This window comes from Carassius gibelio, chromosome B25 (genome assembly GCF_023724105.1).
Source record: "Carassius gibelio isolate Cgi1373 ecotype wild population from Czech Republic chromosome B25, carGib1.2-hapl.c, whole genome shotgun sequence".
NCBI lineage: Eukaryota > Metazoa > Chordata > Actinopteri > Cypriniformes > Cyprinidae > Carassius > Carassius gibelio.
Window position 1 is genome coordinate 9693779 of NC_068420.1, and position 23093 is coordinate 9716871.

At 33.9% G+C, this 23093-nt stretch overlaps 2 protein-coding genes across 22 annotated transcripts; both read right to left on the reverse strand.

Annotated features, from left to right (window-relative positions):
* Nucleotides 1–685: 685 nt before the first annotated feature.
* LOC128014253 (monocyte chemotactic protein 1B) lies at nt 686–22290 on the reverse strand. Of its 21 annotated transcripts, none has more exons than XM_052597668.1 (6): nt 21909–22279; nt 21235–21346; nt 13330–13342; nt 13127–13169; nt 9794–9874; nt 686–1050 (listed from the first exon to the last, which is right to left on the reverse strand). In XM_052597668.1, the coding sequence occupies exons 2-6, from the start codon at nt 21280–21282 to the stop codon at nt 813–815; spliced, it is 423 nt and encodes a 140-aa protein (XP_052453628.1). In that variant the 5' UTR covers nt 21283–21346; nt 21909–22279; the 3' UTR covers nt 686–812. The 21 variants fall into 21 exon arrangements, with proteins under 21 accessions (XP_052453628.1, XP_052453627.1, XP_052453632.1 ...); XM_052597667.1 differs by lacking the exon at nt 9794–9874 and adding an exon at nt 1159–1239 and having other exon boundaries at nt 21909–22278; XM_052597677.1 differs by lacking the exons at nt 686–1050; nt 9794–9874 and adding exons at nt 9281–9531; nt 12832–12937 and having other exon boundaries at nt 13046–13169; nt 21909–22277.
* Nucleotides 17593–18334, reverse strand: LOC128014256 (monocyte chemotactic protein 1B). The gene is made up of 3 exons (XM_052597681.1): nt 18193–18334; nt 17930–18065; nt 17593–17821 (listed from the first exon to the last, which is right to left on the reverse strand). The coding sequence occupies exons 1-3, from the start codon at nt 18254–18256 to the stop codon at nt 17713–17715; spliced, it is 309 nt and encodes a 102-aa protein (XP_052453641.1). The 5' UTR covers nt 18257–18334; the 3' UTR covers nt 17593–17712.
* Nucleotides 22291–23093: the final 803 nt, after the last annotated feature.

The window sequence follows — 23093 nt, forward strand, 5'->3', positions numbered from 1 at the left end:
AATGAGTAAAGCCTTTTCCCATTAAATACTGTATAAATGTATAGATAATCTCCCCTTTCATTTCTATGGTCTGTTAGGACTTGGTTGCAGAGATGAACATGATGAAGAAGATATGAGATAATAAGATAATGAACCATATAAAGTCTATAGAGATCGCTTTTACAAGAAAGAAGTCAGCAGAGTTATTGTGAATGAAATAAATTGTGCTGCATCATGTTTAAAAAAAAAAAAAAAAAAAAAAAACTTTTCTTACATTCATAACTTTTCCTAGTGTTCACTTCTTTTTGTATTGTGTCACATTTGCGTCTCTTTATTGTAAAGCACTGTAAAATTTTGATTCAGATCAGTTTAGCTAATCTCGCATTTGAGGAGGAATTTTAAGCACTCAATATGAAACCTGAATTGCATAACAGTAACAAACCAGTTTTCTTCACTTTGAATTTGATCCGTATTAGATTGCAATAAAATGATTTATTAATGAAGAGGTGACTCTGAATAAACACCCATAAAAACATATTTGTGTGTAAAAGTCTTTTTGAAGCATGTACAGTTATTTAATTAATTGTGTGTTACAAGGATTTGCACAAGTGTCTCTTATTTAGTAGATTGTTTTTTTTTTTGTTTCATATTTATTTACTAAATGTTTTGTATCACACCTCATAAATAAAACTAGTTTTAATTTATATTTTATTAAAAAAGCTGGATTTATTTGCATACATTATTTGGAGAATATATATTAATATACACATCAGAAATATGGTTGTATATACATTATGAAATGCAGATATCAAATAGAAACAGTGTAGCTTCTTTTAGACTGTATGGCTCTGAGTCTTTGCTGTAGTAGCAGTTCTCAATGCAGCAGAAGTAGATTCTGTAGCAGATATTTGTGTAGCATTTGTTGTTGATTTAGCATTGGATTCTGTAGTTGTTGTTTTTGTAGCATTAGATTCTGTAGTTGTTGTTCTTTTATCCACTTTATCAACATGACTCTTCACCCAGTCGGTCTTTGGATCAATGCAGAACTCTTTCCCTACAATTGTCTTAAACCTGAAGGGAAAAACATAAACATAATTTAAGTCAAATACTTCAGAAGAGTTTCTAAATTATGTTTACTTTCTAGTTTGTAAACAAAATAATAGTTAAGATGACACTCACACAATAGCGCGTATGGGACAGATGCTGCTGGTCCAACAGTAAGACACGACTTTATTCACAGGAATCTTCACTTTACTGAACCTTTCACAACACTTTGAGTTTGCCACTTCAATTGCCAGGTTAGCTGAAATATCAAGACACGTGAAATATCAAATATCTGTATTCATGCAAAAAGATTATAAGATGTAACAATCTTTTTAAATCACAAAATGCAACAAATGCAACTAAAACTTCCATAAATATTCTAAAAACAATAAATTTTTTCTTAATTCAAAATAAAAAAAAAGCACTCACCGCTTGAAGTCATCTGCACAGAGCAGAAGATCACCAGGAACAGCAAACACATCAGGCTTCTCATTCTTCAAGATGTTTCTTCACAATGACAGACAGAATCTGTAGAAGTTCTGTAGAGCTTGAAAATCTCAGAGCTGTTGTGTCCAGAATAACGTCTGAGCATCCTCTTATACACAGTCAGAGACATATTCCTCATAAACACATTCATGTAAATCCATTTCTGGGTATCAACATTGTAGAATGAGAGCTGTTTTTAGCTCTTCCTTTTTTCTCATCCGTTTTCTGCTTTTTACTCATGTAAGAGAGTTGAAGATACTTTTCTTTCAAGTTCATCGAAAATGTGCTTCAGGAAAACAACACACAGCTTCCTTTTTTTCAGTGTTTAAAGGCACAGGGGCTTTTTTTTTTTTTTTTTTGAACTTAAATATGCACAAGTAAGGGAAAAAAAAGGCAGCTGTTCCTTTTTATTTATTTACACAAAAAGAAAAAAAAAAGATGTTTCTCTGGAAATTTTCTCTGGAAACCTCCAGAGATCTACAAGGTCCTTTGAGAAGCAACATAGACAATAAGACAAGAAGAGTTTCTCAGAAACTTTCTGTACATTTTCTTTTTTGATTTTTGTTTTAGGATACAATTATAATGCAAATAGTCCATTCCAAAATTGTAATCTCATAGATGCAGTCAATAATCATTTGTAGCATGGTTTTATCATCTACAATACTTTTGGAAAACTTATATCTAATGCAGTGGTTCTCAAACTTGTCCTGGAGGAGCCCTGCACATTTTGTACAGCATGTCTCTCTTGTAACACACCTGATTGGTGAATTGGTTGTGTCTGATAAGAGAACCTTACAAATTGTCAAGGGCTATATCCTACAGGACAGGTTTGAGAACCCCCGATCTAATGTATTCCAGCATATTTTCATCTTTTATCTTTGTCATTGAAAGTCTATCATACCAAAAACTTTAGATGACAGTGTATGACTAGGACATTGACATGAAGACAATAATATATGTAAAGGATAATGTACATCCAGCTGGTTGTTATTGCAGAATAAACCCTGAGAAGGTAACCCACGAAAAATTATCTTGGTTATAACACAGCTACTTGCCACATAAGTAAATAATTAGACACTAAATATTGATTTGAGCTGAAATATTTGAACACAAAGCTTCCATTAACAAAGCAGTTGCAAGCAAGCAGCAAATTCAGACAGACATTTAAGGGAAACAGTCAAGCCACTTATTACACAACATTTCAACATATAAATAATTACGGTAAGTAAATAATAGATTTAAGGGAAAAAAATAAATAAATAAAAATTCTTACCAGTGTGTTACTTTTGTTACGTTTCTTTCAAGTTCACTGAAAATATGCTTGATGAAAACACATAGCTTCCTTTTTTCAGTGATTAAAGGGACAGGGGCTCATATATTTATTTGAACTTAAATATGCACAGGTTATGAACAGAGGGCAGCTGTTTTTTTTTTTTTTTTCATTTAGTGAGGAACAAATGTGTGATTTACTTGGGTGTCAGACTTTAACTTTAAAACCCTATCTGTTAGATTAAAACATTAATTATTTGTCTTTCTTTTTTTGACTAAAAGAAAAAAAGATCCATTTGAAGATCCATCTGGAGATCCACAAGGTCCTTTGAGAAACAATACAGAAGCTGCTGTGTGTGTGTGTACTTTTGATGGCATAAATGCAGAACACTAATTCCGAGTATGGGTCACCATATTGGCCATGTCACGTCACTTTCACATTTCACTTTCACTTTCAAAACAACACACAGCTTCCTCTGTTACCAGCCTGTCAAGCTCAGCATTCAATGAACTAAATCTGAAGATTTTTATGATTAAATCTGAATTGTGCTGTCAACAGATATCAGGTGCTTAACTTTGACTCCTTACTCACGTATAAACCCAAAGACCTTTATTAACTGGTTTAGGTTTGTTTAATTAAAACACTAAACTGAAGATGTTGGACCACCAGAAACAGAAGCAGGAACCCCTGCTCTAAGAAAACACAACCACTTCTGGTCTCTAGTGACATTTGTGGTCTAACAGAGAAGTAAGAATAATTCAGTCACCAGTTAAACTGATTCACAGAACTGAAATATGCAAATATATGCAATATGCAAATATAATAACAGGAAAATGACAGCTTCTCATTTGCAGTTAGTGTCTAGAACAGATGATGATGATCCAGAATTAAGAAGTCACCTGTTTCAGAGAAATCTTCACATTAGTGATCTCTCCACAAAACTTTGATTGTGCCACATCATGTACTAAAACTGAAAAAGAAAATCTTATCTTCACAACTTAATTAAATTAAATTACTAATTCTAATAACACTAAGTATATAGTGTTATAGTGTTTACATGAGAAGGGAAATGTATTACTACAATAGATTTTTTTTTAGGTCTGACTTTAATATTTAAAAATGCTTTGTTTCTTCATGATACACACATTTGAATAACATTTATTATACCTGTATGCAATAGAGAATAAAAACATTACTATATTAAGATAATTGTATCATTGATATTTTATTAAAACAACTGAACTCAATCACATAAATTATTCTATTTAATCAAATATTTAATATACACATCTGAAATAGCACAAGGTTTAAATATACAATATGAAATGCACATTTTAAATAAAAACAGTGTAGCTTATTTTAGACTGTTGTTCTTTTGTCCACTGTTTCAACATGACTCTTCACCCAGGGGGTCTTTGGATCTACACAGTACTCTCTCCCTGCAATTTTCTTAAACCTGAGAGGAAAGACACAAAATAAGATTTAGATCAAAAATTGTTTAATGGAGTATCTCATCTCATCTTGCCTTTTTTACTTTATATTTTAATGGTAAACAGATCTGGTATTAACAAGTATTTAGTATTCAATTCAACTTCATTTCACATATTACAGTTTTTCTCACTTGCTTTAGTACATTTCTCATCTCATCCTTAACATTTGCAAACCAGCGAGTGCATTTCTCAAGACAATTCATACAAACAGCATTATACAATGGGTAACCAAATTGCACAAAATACTAGTTCTTCTCTCAAAAGTAAATATTTATAAGAATGTATCAGTGCCATTGGAATGACAAGTCATTTTTAATGAACAAGATAGTTGAAATGCTTATCCATGTTATAATAGTGTACTCTGACATTTTTTCCTGATGCAAACTCCAAAAATAGTTTTTTCCATATTGCATACATAACAGATCATTGACTACCTCACCAATGCCACCATGTATATTCACAATCTATTACAATAGACAAAGTATCATTCTATTTTAAATGGTTTCATTTTTATTTGATGAAGTTCAAAAGTGTAAAAACAGGAGAAAATGAAGAAGCAGAACAATCACATCCGCTCTGTCAAAGCTCTTCTCGTGTATAAAGCTGGTGCATAAATCACTCATTTATTTTCATCCTATATGATCTTGCCAAAATAAACTAACCTTTGCATTGTCCGTACAAAAGTCAGTACACAGTCAGCATTTCACTGAAACACAAATAAAACTATTCAAGTCTCTGCACCAGAAACAACACAGACATCAGGCTTCTCGTTCTTCAAGAAGTTTCTTCACAAGAAAGAATCTGTAGAAGTTCTGCAGAGCTTGAAGATCTCAGAGCTGATGTGTTCAGACGTATTCCTCGTAAAGACATTCAGACAGATCCTTTTCTGAGTATCAACATTACATGAGAGTAGTTTTAGCTCTTCCTTTTTTCTGCTTTGTCAGTCATGTGAAAATGTTCTACTTTTCTTTCAGATTCACTGAAAACATGTTTCAGGAAAACACACAGCTACCCCTTTTCAGGCCTGTCAAGCTCAGCATTCAATGAACTAAATCTGAAAATTTTAATGATGAATTTTGAAAAAAAAAAGCAAAAGATTTTATGAAAATATATCAGGTGCTTAACCTGGTCTCTTTCCTCACCTTTCCTAAAGCACTAAACTTGAGATGTTGGACCACTGGAAACAAGACTGAGAACCCCTGCTCTAAGAAAACACAACCACCTCTGGTCTCTAGGGACACTTGTTGGTCTAATAGAGAAGTTACAATAATTCAGCCAACAGTTAAAATGGTTATATAATACATATAATATAATGCAGGGAAAATGGCAGCTTTGTGATACTTTCAGGTTTCCATTCACAATTAAATGTTTTTTGAGTCTGACTAAAATAGTAATTTGTCTTTTTAAAATGGCATGTAAACATTTTAGTCTAATTGAAATCATCATAGTATTTTTATTTGATTTTTTTTTTACAGTAGAAGTTTAGATGTGACTAATGCTTTCAAACTTACACAAGTCACTACACAATCAGCATGTATACTCAAGTTCAACGCTAATGTGAAGATTTTAATGATCAAATCTGAATTGTGCTGTCACCAAATATCAGACGTTAAACCTTCAACCCTTGCTTACAAGTAAACCCAAAGACCTCGATTAACTGATTCAGGTGTGTTTTATTAAAGTTAGTAGTTAACTCTAAGTTTAAAAAGTTATTAAACTTTAGGGGAGCTTGGCCCTCAATGAGGACGTGAAACAAATGCCCTCGCGGTCCAGGGGCCCCAAGATTGGACTGAAAGTGTTCTTTAGCGTTGGGGATTAAAGGGGCAGGGGCTTGAGTTTTTATTGATCTCAGAGCTGTTGTGTCCAGAATAACATCTGAGCATCCTCATATACATAGACATAAACATATTCCTCAAAAAAGACATTCATGTAAATCCATTTCTGAGTATCAACATCGCAGAATGAGAGGTGTTTTTAGCTCTTTCTTTTCCTCATCTTTTTCTGCTTTCTACCCATCTTAGAGAGTTGAAGGTACTTTTCTTTCAGTTCACTGAAAATGTGCTTGAGGAAAACAACACACAGCTTCCTTTTTTTCAGGCCTTTCATTCCACAATTCACAGTTTTATTCTTGTACAAAAATATACTCTGAATAGACGATATGTGGATATTTTACTTTGAGAAATGACACTAATATTACCACACAGATACCTTCAACAGCTTCCCAAATACACAAATTTACATAGTTGGCTAATTTAAATAAATTTTTATTCGAACTGTTTATGCTTTTATGTGAGAAACAGACACAAAACCTTGCAAATGTCATAGTCATGAACTTCTGTTCCTTTGTGTTTCCCTATTTTGGTCATGTTCCGTTCCTCATTTTGTTAATCCCCACCTGTTTCCATTCCCCTGAATGATACAGTATTCATGTAGATGATAAATAATAATAAAACAATGCTCAAAAGTTATTAAAATAACTTTTTATATATATCTCCATCGTCGTGTGCCTTGATTAACACACCAGCACGTGTTACAGAATAGCGGACCTACAAAAGTGTGTTTAGCTACGATTTTCTTTCTTTTTTGTTTTGTTTTCTCTCTCTCCCGGAATGACTATCCCGCCAGTCCGACTCCTACGCCTGGAGCAGTTAGACACCAGGTGTGTGAGCCGGCAACACCGTGCATCGTTGGATTACTGGTGGAGATCGAGGGCGTGGAGGAAAGCCCTGCCCACACTTCTGCGACTGAGGGTGAGCTGCAACTGCTTTCTGAAGATTATGTAGAGGAATTAATGGACATTTTTCAAATGGACCTTATAGACTGGTTTGGGGAGGTAACTCCTAATTCTCCTGTGTCTCTGCTGGTTCCGTCCAGCCCTGATCCCCCTGTATTCCCTCCCAGCCTCCCTCTCCCGCCTCCTCCTAGACCAGTCAGTTCCTCTGCTCCATCTTCGCTGGTTCCGTCCAGCCATTTGGAACAACCTCAGTCAGCGCACCTCAGTCTGGGCGCTCTGGTCCGCCTCGGGACTTCCAGTCCAAGCTCCACCTTGTCGTGAGGATCCCTTGTCTCTGCTTCCAGCCTGCGAGCCCTGGACTCCACCTCGTACCCTCCAACCTGTCGGCTCCGCCTTAGCTCTTAGCTCCCTCATCTCCACCATGGCCCGGCATTCCACCAGCTCCACCAGGTTCCCTCATCCCTCCGGCTCCACCTTGGTCAGTCGTTGACCATCCGCCGTCTTGGGACTCCATTCCTCCGGCTCTGTCAGGCTCCTCCTTCCCTCCGGCTCCACCTCCACCCTCAGTCGCTCCAGCTCTGCAGCGGTCTTCCGAGATGGGGGTGAACTTTCATAGTCACGAACTTCTGTTCCTTTGTGTTTCCCTATTTTGGTCATGTTCCGTTCCTCGTTTTGTTAATTGATTAATCCCCACCTGTTTCCATTCCCCTGATTACTTTTACTTGTGTTTAAAAACCCTGTCTGTTCAGTTCCTTCTTGTCCACTATTGATGTGATGTTATATTCTAATGTATGAAGATTTGTGCTGTATGTGCCCTTATTATCCTTTGATCATTAAAAGAACTTAATATAAATCTCGTCGTGCACCTTGATTTACACACCAGCTCGTGTTACAGCAAATAGTGAAACAGCAGTAACATTTTACAGCCCTTGAATAGATGACCATTTACATTTCCAAATACTGATAGATGACCGCTTTTCATACAGTATGTTTACATTAGTTTGCATATTTCCAGTATAAACTTATATAGTTACTCTGTGGTTTGGTCTGTTATAGACCTGTAAAATAATGAAATATAGTTGCTTGAAAAGGCCATTCAATTTCTTATTTGCTACTTCTTTGACTATGATTTGGATATCAATAAAATAAAAGAAACTATTTATGAGCTTGAAAAGGTTGTCTGAGCACCTTTGTGTGATTATGAGTGATCCAGTGTGTCTTTCTGTGAAAGTTCAAAACTAGTTTGAATCTGGCAGTCTGTGACATCAGCAGAAAAAAGCAAGAATCTTTAGCATTGTTTTATTATCATTTATCATCTACATTAATACTGTATCATTTATAATACTGACTGAGATATTTAAAACAAATGCTTTGTTTCATAATGACAAACATTTTAATATAATGTAACGTACATGCAATAGAGAATAAAAACAATAGGCTACTACATTTATGATAATTTTATCACTGATGTTTTATTATAACAACTGAACCAATCACATAAATGATTCTGTAAACAAATTATTTTATATGCACATTGGAAATACAACAAGGATTAAATATACAATATGAAATGCACAAGTCAAATAGAAATAGTGTTTCAATAGTGAGTCAACATGACTCTTCACCAAGGGGCTCTCTGGATCAACATGAAATTCAACATTTACACAAATTTAACTGTGTTCATGTTAAAGGTGTTTAAGGAAGCAAAGATCACCATCAGAAGACACATTTAGAAAATAACTTTTTCTTAAATAAATAAAAAAAAAACACTACAATAAAACCTCATATTTGTATAGACAGACACAAAAAACATTTTTGATAGCTGGTATAAAGAGAAACAAAATAAATATTATTATAAAATATATATGCTAGAGTAATAAAAGTACAATAAACCTCCTTATCCATAAATACTGTATAAATTTATAGATAATATCTCCTTTCATTTCTATGGTCTGTCACAACTTGATTGCAGAGATGAACATGATGAAGAAGATATGAGACTAATTAGAATAATGAAAAAAAATAACTTGAATAAACACCCATAAAAAACATATTTGTGTGTAAAAGTCTTTTTGAAGCATTTACAGTTATATAATTAATTGTGTGATGCAAGGATTTGCACAAATGTCTTTAATTTATTAGATTTATTTTGTTTCATATTTATTTACTAAATGTTTTGTATCACACCTCATGAATAAATTAAAGTTTAAATACAATCTAAATAAAGAATAAATACTACATTCATAAAAGGAAAAAAGAATGACGATTATTTTTTCATTAATTTATATTTTATTAAAAAAGCTGAATTTATTTACATACATTATTTGGAGAATATATATTCATATACACATCAGAAATATGATTGTACATACAGTATGAAATGCAGAGATCAAATAGAAACAGTGTAGCTTCTTTTAGACTGTACGGCTCTGAGTCTTTGCTGTAGTAACAGTTGTCAATGCAGCAGAAGTTTATTCTTTAGCAGATGTTTTTGTAGCATTGGATTCTGTAGCAGTTGTTTTTGTAGCATTTGTTGTTGATTTAGCATTAGATTCTGTAGTTGTTGTTTTTGTAGCATTAGATTCTGTAGTTGTTGTTCTTTTGTCCACTGTTTCAATATGACTCTTCACCCAGTCGGTCTTTGGATCAATGCAGAACTCTTTCCCTGCAATTGTCTTAAACCTGAAGGGAAAAACAAAAACATGATTTAAGTCAAATACTTCAGAAGAGTGTCTCATTGATGTTTACTTTCTAGTTTGAAAATGAAATAATAGTTAAGATGACACTCACACAATAGCGCGTATGGGACAGATGCTGCTGGTCTGATAGTAAGACACGACTTTATCCACAGGAATCTTCACTTTACTGAACCTTTCACAACACTTTGAGTTTGCCACTTCAATTGCATGGTTAGCTGAAATATGAAGATATGTGAAATATCAAATATCTGTATTCATGCAAAAAGATTATAAGCTGTTATAATATTTTTAAATCAACAAATGCAATTTAAACATCCATAAATATTCTGAAAACAATACATTTTATCTTAATTCAAAATGTAAAAGAGCACTCACCGCTTGAAGTCATCAGCAGAGAGCTGAAGATCACCAGGAACAGCAAACACATCAGGCTTCTCATTCTTCAAGATGTTTCTTCACAATGACAGAAAGAACCTGTAGAAGTTCTGTAGAGCTTGAAGATCTCAGAGCTGTTGTGTCCAGAATAACGTCTGAGCATCCTCTTATACACAGTCAGAGACATATTCCTCAAAAAGACATTTATGTAAATCCAGTTCTGAGTATCAACATTGCAGAATGAGAACTGTTTTTAGCTCTTTCTTTCTGTCATCTTTGTTCTGCTTTGTCATTAATGTGAAAACGTGCCTAGTACTTTTCTTTCAGTTTCACTGAAAATGTGCGTCAGCAAAACAACACACAGCTTCCTCTTTCCATGCCTGTCAAGCTCAGCATATTTAAATGATCAATTATGTATTCCGCTATCAATATCAGGTGCTAAACCTTCACTGCTTATTCACACATAAATCTGTTTAAGGTGTTTAATTAAAACACTAAACATAAGATGTTGGACCAAAAACCCCTTGCTCTAAGAAAACACAACCACTCCTTACTTCTAGTGACACTTTTTTGTCTAACAGAGAAGTGAGAATAATTCAGCCTAAACTAATTCACAGAATCAAAATATGCAAATATTATAACAAGAAAAAGGGCTGCCTTTCATTTGCAGTTAGAGTCAAAAATATTGTGATCTGCTTGAGGGTTTTTTGAGTCTGCCTAAAATTAGAATTTGTCTTCTAACCCTAATGGCATGTAAACATTTTAGACTAACTGAAATCATACCAGCCTGGTTTTTACAGTACAGATCTAGATGTGTCTGTGCTCCTGAGGACCACTCTGACGTAGTATTATAGTGTGGATTTACTGGGTGCTTTTGGCATTTTTCAGACTTGGGAAAGTCTTGTGCACTTAGTTTAGCTGGTATACTCAAGTTCTCAAGAAGTATTGCAGGCCCTGTAGCTCTGCATATTTTTGTATTTTTTTATTTAATTTTACAAATTTTTGAAGTATCTACATTTAACATTGACTTCTAAATAATAATAATAATAAAAGATAATCAAAATGCATATAGTAGAGGATACAAGTGTTAATTTTATCATTTACATTTTATGGGATATCAAAAAAATTCATTTAAAATGTCCAATGAACTTCAGAACACATTGAGAGTTGTTTTAAGCTCTTTTTTTCCCCATGATCCTATTTACGTTTTGCTGCTCATGTGGAAATATGGTAACTTTTCTTTCAGATTAAAAAAATTCAAATATGCTTTTGAAAACAACACAAAACTTTCCCTTTTTTTTTGGCCCTGTAATGTTGATGAATAAATTAAAAAAAAAGTTAATCATGTTCAGCAATAAATGTGAATTTCAAACACGGACTTCATATTTTTATATGGTGTGTATTTCAGGAAAATGGATGGAGGTATTATATTATGATGTGTACACAGATTAAATACCGTTTCTCCTGAAATTCAATATTTACATGAATTTAACTGTGTTCATGTTAAAGGTGTTTTAGGAAGCAAATATCACCATCAGAAGACACATTGAGAAAATAACTTTTTATTTATTTATTTATTTAATAAATAAAAAAACACTACAATGCAACCTCATATTTGTATAGACAAACACAATAAACATGTTTGATACAGCTGGTATAAAGAGAAAGATAATTTAACCAAAATAAATATTAATTATAAAAATACATTCTAGAGTAATAAAAGAACAATAAACCTATCTATAGAAATTAAAGAACAAGTAAAGCCTTTTCCCATTAAGTACTGTATACATTTATAGATAATCTCCCCTTTCATTTCTATGGTCTGTCACAACTTGGTTGCAGAGATGAACATGATGAAGAAGTTATGAGACTAATAAGAATAATGAACCTATGAGATAATGAACCGTATAAATCTATAGAGCCCATTTTTACAAGAAATAAGCCACCAGAGTTATTGTGAATGAAATAAACGGTGGTGCACCATATAAATGTAATAATAATATTAAGAAGAATTCATAATTCATAACTTTTCCATCACATTTGTTTCTCTTTATTATAAAGCACTGTAAAGTATATTTTGGTTCATATCAGTTTTGCTAATCTCACTTTTTAGGAGGAATTTTAAGCACTCAATATGAAACCTCAATTGCAGCAGGGTAACAAACCAGTTTTCTTCACTTTGCATTTGATCCATATTAGATTGCAATAAAATGATTTATTAATGAAGAGGTGACTCTGAATAAACACCCATAAAAAACATATTTGTGTGTAAAAGTCTTTTTGAAGCATTTACAGTTATATAATTAATTAAGGATTTGCACAAATGTCTTTAACTTATTTATTAGATTTTTTGTTTGTTTCATATTTATTTACTAAATGTTTTGTATCACACCTCATGAATAAAACTAAAGTTTAAATACAATCCAAATAAAGAATAAATACTACATTCATAAAAGGAAAAAAGAATGACAATATTTTTTTCATTAATTTATATTTTATTAAAAAAAAGCTGGATTTATTTACATACATTATTTGGAGAATATATATTCATATACACATCAGAAATATGATTGTACATACAGTATGAAATGCAGAGATCAAATAGAAACAGTGTAGCTTCTTTTAGACTGTAAGGCTCTGAGTCTTTGCTGTAGTAGCAGTTGTCAATGAAGCAGAAGTTTATTCTTTAGCAGATGTTTTTGTAGCATTAGATTCTGTAGCAGATGTTTTTGTAGCATTTGTTGTTTATCTAGAATTAGATTCTGTAGCAGTTGTTCTTTTGTCCACTGTTTCAATATGACTCTTCGCCCAGGGGGTCTCTGGATCAAAGCAGAACTCTTTCCCTGCAATTGTCTGAAACCTGAAGGGAAAAACAAAAACATGATTTAAGTCAAATACTTCAGAAGAGTTTCTAAATCATGTTTACTTTCTAGTTTGTAAACAAAATAATAGTTAAGATGACACTCACACAATAGCGCGTATGGGACAGATGCTGCTGGTCCAATAGTAAGACACGACTTTATTCACAGGAATCTTCACTTTACTGAACCCTTCACAACACTTTGAGTTTGCAACTTCACTTGCCAGGCTAGCTGAAATATGAAGATATGTGAAATATCAAATATCTGTATTCATGCAAAAAGATTATAAGCTGTTATAATATTTTTAAATCAACAAATGCAATTTAAACATCCATAAATATTCTGAAAACAATACATTTTATCTTAATTAAAAATGTAAAAGAGCCCTCACCGCTTGAAGTCATCTGCACAGAGCAGAAGATCACCAGGAACAGCAAACACATCAGGCTTCTCATTCTTCAAGAAGTTTCTACACAATGACAGAAAGAATCAGTAGAAGTTCTGTAGAGCTTGGAGATCTCAGAGCTGTTGTGTCCAGAATAACGTCTGAGCATCCTCTTATATACACAGTCAGAGACATATTCCTCATAAACACATTCATTTAAATCCATTTCTGAGTATCAACATTGTAGAATGAGAGCTGTTTTTAGCTCTTCCTTTTTTCTCATCCGTTTTCTGCTTTCTGGTCATGTAAGAGAGTTGAAGGTACAGTACTAGGTACTTTTCTCTGAAGTTCACTGAAAATGTACTTGAGGAAAACAACATCAGCTACCTTTTTTTTCAGCGATTAAAGGGACAGGGGCTCAAATTTTTATTTGAACAAATTGTGATTTACTTAATAAATAATAATTAAACAATCTTTCTTTCTTTCTTTCTTTCTTTCTTTTTTGAGTAAAATTAAAAAAGTGGAGACTCTGGAAATGTCTGAAGATCCATCCGGAGATCCACAAGGTCCTTTGAGAAACAATATAGACAATAAGACAAGATGAGTTTCTCAGAAGCTTTCAGTACATTTTCTTTTTTTATTGATTTTTGTTTTAGGATACAATTATATAGCAAACAGTCCATTCCAAATTGTAATCTTGTAATCTTATAGTTAGATTCAATAAGAATTTGTAGCATGGTTTTATGTTGTACTTTAGTAAAACTTTGGTGAAATATGTGGCTAAAACAGATTTGTTTTTAGTCATTTTTATACAACTCTTTAGTTTGACAGATATTTAAAACAAATGCTTTGTTTCATGATACATACATTTGAATAAAATGTAATATGCAATAGAGGATAAAAACATTATGATCATCTTTTATATTTTATTTAAAAATCACATAAATTATTCTGTCACTAAAATAATTTATATACAAATTGGAAACAACACAAGGTTTGAATATACAATATGAATAGGTGTTTTTAGTTCTTTCTTTTTCTCATTCATTTCCTGCTTTGTTGCTTATTTGAAAATGTGCCAAATACTTTTCTTTCAGATTCAGTGAAAACGTGCTTCAGAAAAACAACACACAGCTTCCTGTTTTCCTTGCCTGTCAAACTCAGCATTCAATGAACTAAATATGAAGATTTGAATGATTAAATCTGAATTTTGCTGTTATCAAATATCAACCTTGACCCCTTACTCACGTATAAGCCCAAAGACCTTGATTGATGAACTGGTTTAGGTTTGTTTAATTAAAACACTAAACTTAAGATGTTGGACCACCAGAAACAGAAGCAGGAACCCCTGCTCTAAGAAAACACAACCACTTCTGGTCTCTAGTGACATTTGTGGTCTAACAGAGAAGTAAGAATAATTCAGTCACCAGTTAAACTGATTCACAGAACTGAAATATGCAAATATAATAACAGGAAAAGGACAGCTTCTCATTTGCAGTTAGTGTCTAGGAAAGATGATGCTGATCCAGTAGTAAGAAGTCACCTGTTTCAGAGAAATCTTCACATTAGTGATCTCTAAACAGCACTTTGATTGTGCCACATCAAGTACTAAAACTGAAATATCTCAAATTAGAAAAATCTCATGTATCTGGGGTTTTTTCATGCACAAAAAAGACAAAGGTTTTTGAGAATATTGGTATCTATCTTTATTTTCAAATCACAAAGTGCAACACTAAATTGCAACAAGTAAAGCTAAGAGCTGAATAAATAATCTGAAAATAAAGTCCTCAAGATCATCTGCTCAGAGCAGAAGAGCACCAGAAACAGAAGACATCAGGCTCCTCAGTCTTCAGTGAGCAATGAATCAAAAAGAAATCCTGCAGATCTCCAAGCTTTCTGTAACAAAGTTACAAAAGCATGAATAAAATGCTACATTAAAATTTTCATTTAGTTTATTTCAGTGTCCCGTTTTATCCCAAGTAATCATTTAGAATCAGCAATATCAAAATTATTCAAATTCTATTTCCTCTACACTTGATTACTTTCACATTGCCCTCTTTAGTTTACATTTAAATGCTTAACAGATCTGGTATTAACAAGTATTTCAGTATATTTCAGTTCAACTTCTCAACTATATTTCTCCTCAATTGCTTTTTGTTACATCTCTCAAATCATCTTTGACATTTACAAACCAGCAAGTGCATTCCTCAAGACAATTAGAAAAGGGGAGTCTCTGGAAAGTTCTAAAGGTCCATCTGGAGATCTACAAGGTCCTTTTAGAAACTCACAAGACAACATGAGTGTAATAATAAAATCTGCATAACTAAGGGAAGAAGGAGGCGGGAACCGGCGGACAATCCAAATGAAACTTTAATAATCACAAAATAAACACAAAACAGCGCATCAGCCCCTCACGGACGACTGATGCGCACAAATAAAAACCAAAACATAAAATAAAGCCCAGGCCTGGTCCTCTCTCGTCCTTCACTGTCGTCTCTCCAGTTTTATATCCTTCCATCTCCTTCGTGGGACTCGAGACCGGTGGTGGGTCGCAGGTGTAGCTCATCTCCAATCACTCCACCGACCTCGCTCCGGTTCCCACGTCCCTCGGCCCCGCCCCACTCATCACAATTAGCTTCTCAGAAACTTTCTATACATTTTAGTTTTTTATAGATTTTTGATTTAGGATTCAATTATAATGCAAATAGTCCATTGCAAATTCTAATGTAATAGTTACAGTCAACAGTAACTTTTAGCATGGTTTTTATCATCTACAACACTTTGGGAAACCTTTGTATAATTTCTTATGTATTCCAGCAGAGTTTAATCTTTTATCTTTGTCATTGAAGGTCTATCAGACTGAAAACTTCCACCATTAGATGACAGTATGACTGCAGGACACCATAAAGAAAAGTATCAAAAGCTATATACATTTACCTAAAGGGTATTAGGAACACCATACTAATACTGTGTTTGACCCCCCTTTCGCCTTCAGAACTGCCTTAATTCTACGTGGCATTGATTCAACAAGGTGCTGAAAACATTCTTTAGAAATGTTGGCCCATATTGATAGGATAGCATCTTGCAGTTGATGGAGATTTGTGGGATGCACATCCAGGGCACGAAGCTCCCGTTCCACCACATCCCGAAGATGCTCTATTGGGTTGCGATCTGGTGACTGTGGGGGGCATTTTAGTACAGTGAACTCATTGTCATGTTCAAGAAACCAATTTGAAATGACTCGAGCTTTGTGACATTATCCTGCTGGAAGTAGCCATCAGAGGATGGGTACATGGTGGTCATAAAGGATGGACATGGTCAGAAACAATGCTAGGTCGTGGCATTTAAACGATGCCAAATTGGCACTTAGGGGCCTAAAGTATGGCAAGAAAAAATCAGACTCATCAGACCAGGCAACATTTTTCCAGTCTTCAACTGTGCAATTTTGGTGAGCTCGTGCAAATTGTAGCCTCCTTTTCCTATTTGTAGTGGAGATGAGTGGTACCCGGTGGGCTCTTCTGCTGTTGTAGCCCATCCACCTCAAGGTTGTGTGTGTTGTGGCTTCACAGATGCTTTGCTGCATACCTCTGTTGTAACGAGTGGTTATTTCAGTCAAAGTTGCTCTTCTATCAGCTTGAATCAGTCAGCCCATTCTCCTCTGACCTCTAGCATCAACAAGGCATTTTCGCCCACAGGACTGCTGCATACTGGATGTTTTTCCCTTTCCACACCATTCTTTGTAAACCCTAGAAATGGTTGTGTGTGAAAATCCCAGTAACTGAGCAGATTGTGAAATACTCAGACCGGCCCGTCTGGCATCAACAAACATATCACACTCAAAATTGCTTAAATCACCTTTCTTTCCCATTCTGACATTCAGTTTGGAGTTCAGGAGATTGTTTTGACCAGGACCACACCCATAAATGCATTGAAGCAACTGCCATGTGATTGGTTGATTAGATAATTGCATTAATGAGAAAATTAGAACAGGTGTTCCTAATAATCCTTTAGGTGAGTGTACTGTCAATATTTAATTTCACTAAATCTATTAACACTAAGTATATAGTGTTTTAGTGTTTACATGAGAAGGGAAATGTATTACAATAGATTAGTCACATAAAAAATGTATGATAGCTTGACCTAAATATTTAAAAACAAATGCTTTGTTTCTTCATGATACACATATTTTAATAAAATGTATTATACCTGTATGCAATAGAGAATAAAAACATTTGTATTATTGTATCATTGATATTTTATTAAAACAACTAAAAAAATATATATATTTTAAATACACAATGGGAATAGCACAATGTTTAAATATACAATATGAAATGCACATTTTAAATAGAAACAGTGTAGCTTCTTTTAGACTGTGAGACTCTGAGTTTATGCTTTAGTAGCAGTTGTTGTTCTTTTGTCCACTTTATCAACATGACTCTTCACCCAGGGGGTCTTTGGATCAACACAGTACTCTTTCCCTGCAATTGTCTTAAACCTGAGAGGAAAGACACAAAATAAGATTTAGTTCAAAGTTTGTTTAATGGTGTATCTCATTCAGATTAACTTTACAGTTTTAAAATGAGATAATGTTGATGACACTCACACAATAGCGCGTATGGGACAGTGGTGTGGGACAATGCTGCTGGTCCAATAGTAAGACACCACCTTATTCACAGGAACCTTCACTTTACTGAACTCTCCACAACAGATTGAGTTTGCCAAATCAATTGAAGAGGTAGCTGAAATATGGAGAAATACAACAAAAGGTTTCAGTTTGATCATGTTGACACATTTTAAATCACCAGTTGCAACAAATGCAATACATTTGGTCTTCATTAAAAAATTAAAATGGAAAAGAGCCCTCACCGTTTGAAGTCATCTGCAGAGCGCAGAAGATCACCAGGAACAGCAAACACATCAGGCTTCTCATTCTTCAAGATGTTTCTTCACAATGACAGAAAGAGTCTGTAGAAGTTCTGTAGAGCTTGAAGATCTCAGAGCTGATGTGTCCAGAATAACGTCTGAGCATCCTCTTATACACACACTCAGAGACATATTCCTCATAAAGATATTCATGTAAATCCATTTCTGAGTATTAGCATTGTAGAATGAAAGCTGTTTTTAGCTCTTTCTTTTCGTCATGCTTTTTCTGCTTTGTCATTTATGTGAAAATGTGGCAATTGCCTTTCTTTCAGATTCGCTGAGAATGTACTTCAGCAAAACAACACACAGCTTCTGCTTTTCCAGGACTGTCAAACTCAGCATTAAATGAACTAAATCTGAAGATTTGTGATCAAATCTGAATTGTGCTGTCTCAAAATATCCGGTGCTCAAGCATGACTGCTTGCTCACGGATAAACCCAAAGACCTTGATTAACTGTTTCAAATGTGTTTTTATTAAAGCAATAACTGAAGATGTTGGACCTCCAGAAATAGGACAGAGAACCCCTGCTCTAAGAAAACAAAACCACTTCTTGTTTCTAGTGACACTTTTTGGTCTAACAGAGAAGTGATATTAATTAAGTTGAACTTATTCACAGAATTTTTTATTTTAAACATTGTCATGTAGGTTAAGACAACAGTTCAGTTATAACTGCGTAAAATACTGTAATAATACATACTTGTCTCTATACTCTCAATGTCTATCAGTTCCACAAAATTGTCTTTTTAGACTCTAAAAAGTTCTAGACTAGAACACTTTCCATATGAACCAAAATACATGGCGTATTTTTTTTTTTTTAAATAGCTATCTTTTTTCTAAGGCAAGGCATGAGGTCATCCCCTTTTTTTCATCGAGATGTGCCAGGACTTTCTTCTTTTTCTTTTCCAGGAACATGCAAATACACATTTCGCTACCAGTAACCAGAGAATTAACATCAATCTTTCATGTTTGGTGATTTTAAAATGCAGAGGACAAATATGTAATAAACACAACATAAGATCAAGAGGAATTATTTTACCAATGAGTTGACTTATCAATATTTTAACCCAAATACAATGAACTTTACTGCATTCCCACATTAGATGGAATAATGTTTGCTGCTTTTGTTTAAATTTTTGTTGCATATTTCAGGAATATTCAGGTTGAAGTGATGCAAATTAACTGGAGTCAGATATTGTCCACTCTCGGCCATTTATACTGAAGAAGTCTCAAATAAGTGCACATGGTCTAAGTTTGGGCTTTTAAACATGTTTTTTGCCACTCTTGCTCAGTTACATCATCCTGCAGGATAGACCACTATGCTTGAAATCTGGATTCACAGAATTAAAATATACAATTGTAATAACAGGAGAAGGACAGCTTTTCATTTACAGTTATAGACACTAAGACAAAATGTTGAGACTGAGACTGAGGGTTTCCATCCCTTTAAAATGTTAAAATGTTCTTAGATCCGGTTGTTTGCACAAGTTCTCAAGAGGCCAAGTGTGAGTATTGCAGGCCAAAAATGAATGCGGAAGAAGATAAAAAATGTTACTTCATGAAGGTAATTGTATTATTTAAATTTTATGTTATAACTGAGCATAAACCCATAAATCATTTCATTAAAAATATCATATACATGTTAGAACTAGTACAGGGGTTAAATGTCCTTTTAGACTGTTGTTCTGCTGTCCACATGAGCAACATATTTACTCGTCTCAGGATCTACACAGAACTCTTACTCTGAAATTGTCTTAAACCTGAAGAGATCTTGTTGTTATGCATGTTTTGAGAATGAAGACTAAAATCAGCTGCAATTGCAACCCGAGGGGCTCAAGTATCTCCCTCAATGAAGATATGCAGACACAATATGACATTTTGAAGTAAAATGCACTCAATGTTTAATGCTCCTTTTTACTTTTCTTTTATTAAACGTAGTGCAAGTGATATCAAGCCACATAACTGTCCTGGAACAACATGAGTGCTCATGTTTTTAAGGTCGGCTGTGTCCAGTTCCATCAGAATTCTCTTCTCCTTCAGGTAGTACAGTTCAGAATAACTGGCTATATGTTTAATTCTTATTTTATACTGACAGGCCAAAACAGATCGCTGTCTAGATCTAAATGAAATGAAAATACCAGATATTTAAGGACTGACTCATTACTTGAAGTGATTCATATGTTCCTGGCATGTTGTGTGTTTGATGTCAATTTTTTGTACTTGAGTCAGTTTAAGTGTTTAAAAGTTTAAAATGCAGAATGTTCCTTTCGTACTTGTTTCATTTACATAAGGTTGGCAAATTTGCATCACATAAAGTTAATTATTTTGTTTAGGTTAAGAATATGTAATCAAAATGGATGGGAAATTTATATGCAATTGAAATACATAGATCTAAAGAATTGGATATAATTTTTTTTAGTCTAGTAGCAGTTCTCAATGCAGCAGAAGTTTATTCTGTAGCAGATGTTTTTGTTGCATTTGTTGTTTATCTATAATTAGATTCTGTAGCAGTTGTTCTTTTGTCCACTGTTTCAATATGACTCTTCACCCAGGGGGTCTCTGGATCAAAGCAGAACTCTTTCCCTGCAATTGTCTGAAACCTGAAGGGAAAAACAAAAACATGATTTAAGTCAAGGACTTCAGAAGAGTATCTTATTGATGTTTACTTTCTAGTTGAAAATGAAATAATAGTTAAGATGACACTCACACAATAGCGCGTCTGGCACAGATGCTGCTGGTCTGATAGTAAGACACGACTTTATTCACAGGAATCTTCATTTTACTGAACTCTCCACAACAGTTTGAGTTTGCCGCACCAATTGAAGAGGTAGCTGAAATATGAAGATATATGAAATATCAAATATCTGTATTCATGCAAAAAGATTACAATATTTTTAAATCACCAAATGCAACTACAAATGAAAACAATACATTTATAATTTTGTCTTAATTCAAAATGGAAAAGAGCTCTCACCGCTTGGAGTCACCTGCACAGAGCAGACGATCACGAACAGTAAACACATCAGGCTTCTCATTCTTCAAGATGTTTCTTCACAATGACAGACAGAATCAAAAGGAAGTTCCAGAGCTTCAAGCCTTCTGTTAGAGTTACAAAAGCATGAATGAAATAGTACTTAACATCTTCATTTCATGAATTTCAATGTCCCTTTTTACCCCAATAAGTCTCATTTATAATCATCAGAATCAAAAATAATAAAATTATTTTGCCTCTACACTTTATTACATTCACATTGCCTTCTTTAGTTTATATTTGAATGCGTAACAGATCTGGTATTAACAAGTATTCAATATGTAATTCAACAATATTTCACATATCACAGTTTTTTCAGTCGCTTTGGTACATTTCTCAACTCATCCTTAACATTTGCAAACCAGCGAGTGCATTTCTCAAGACAAGTCATACAAACAGCATCACACAATGGTTTACCAAAAGCCTGTTGCTCAAAATCCTTAGTTCTTCTCTCAAAAGCTAACATTTATATCAATGAATATATCAGTGCCATCAGAATGACAAGTCATTACTCTGACAGTATTTCCTGATGCAAACTGTTGCAGTGTTTTGATTCCAAAAATTGCACAAGGCTGTACTTTTCTGTATTTCATACATAACAGATCATTGACTACCTCACTAATACAGTACCTTATTTTATGGAGTTCACTTGTAAGTGTAATAACAGGAGAAAATGAAGAAGCAGGAGAATCACATCCGCTCTGTCAAAGCTCTTCTCGTGTATAAAGCTGGTGCATAAATCACTCATTTATTTTCATCCTATATGATCTTGCCAAAATAAACTAACCTTTGTATTGTCCATACAAAAGTCATTATATACACAAGTCAGCATTTCACAACTGAAACACAAATAAAACTCCTTCAAGTCTGTGCACCAGAAACAACACAGACATCAGGCTTCTCATTCTTCAAGAAATTTCTTCACAAGAAAGAATCTGTAGAAGTTCTGTAGAGCTTGAAAATCTCAGAGCTGATGTGTTCAGACTTATTCCTTGTATAGACATTCAGACAGATCCTTTTCTGAGTATCAACATTACATGAGAGTAGTTTTAGCTCCTCCTTTTTTCTGCTTTGTCAGTCATGTGAAAATGTTCAGAGTACATTTCTTTCAGATTCACTGAAAAAATGTTTCAGGAAAACACACAGCTTCCTCTTTTCAGGCCTGTCACACTCAGCATTCAATGAACAAAAGCAAAAGATTTCATGATAAAATTTGAATTGAGCTGTCACCAAATATCAGCTGCTCAACCTGGTCCCCTTCCTCACAAGTAAACCCTCAGACTTTGATTAACTGATTCAGTTGTGTTTAATTAAAGCACTAAACTTGAGTGTTGGACCACTGGAAACAAGACTGAGAACCCCTGCTCTAAGAAAACACAACCACATGGTCTCTAGGGACACTTGTTGGTCTAATAGAGAAGTTACAATAATTCAGCCAACAGTTAAAATGGTTATATAATACATATAATATAATGAGGGGGGAAGTGCAGCTTTTCATTTGTAGTTAGTGACACTAAAAACATTGTGATACTTACAGGTTTCCATTCACAATTAAATGTTATTTTGAGTCTGACTAAAATAGAAATTTGTCTTTTTAAAATAGCATGTAAACATTTTAGTCTAACTGTAATCATACTAGTAATTTTTTTTTTTTACAGAGGTTTAGATGTGACTGTGGACCGTGATGCTCTGAGATAGTATTAGAGATAGTGTTGATTTAGTGGATGCTGAGCTTTTGACATTTTTCAAACCTGTGCATGTTTGATTCACATTCAACTCACATTGATTTATTTATAAAAAATGTGCATTATGTGA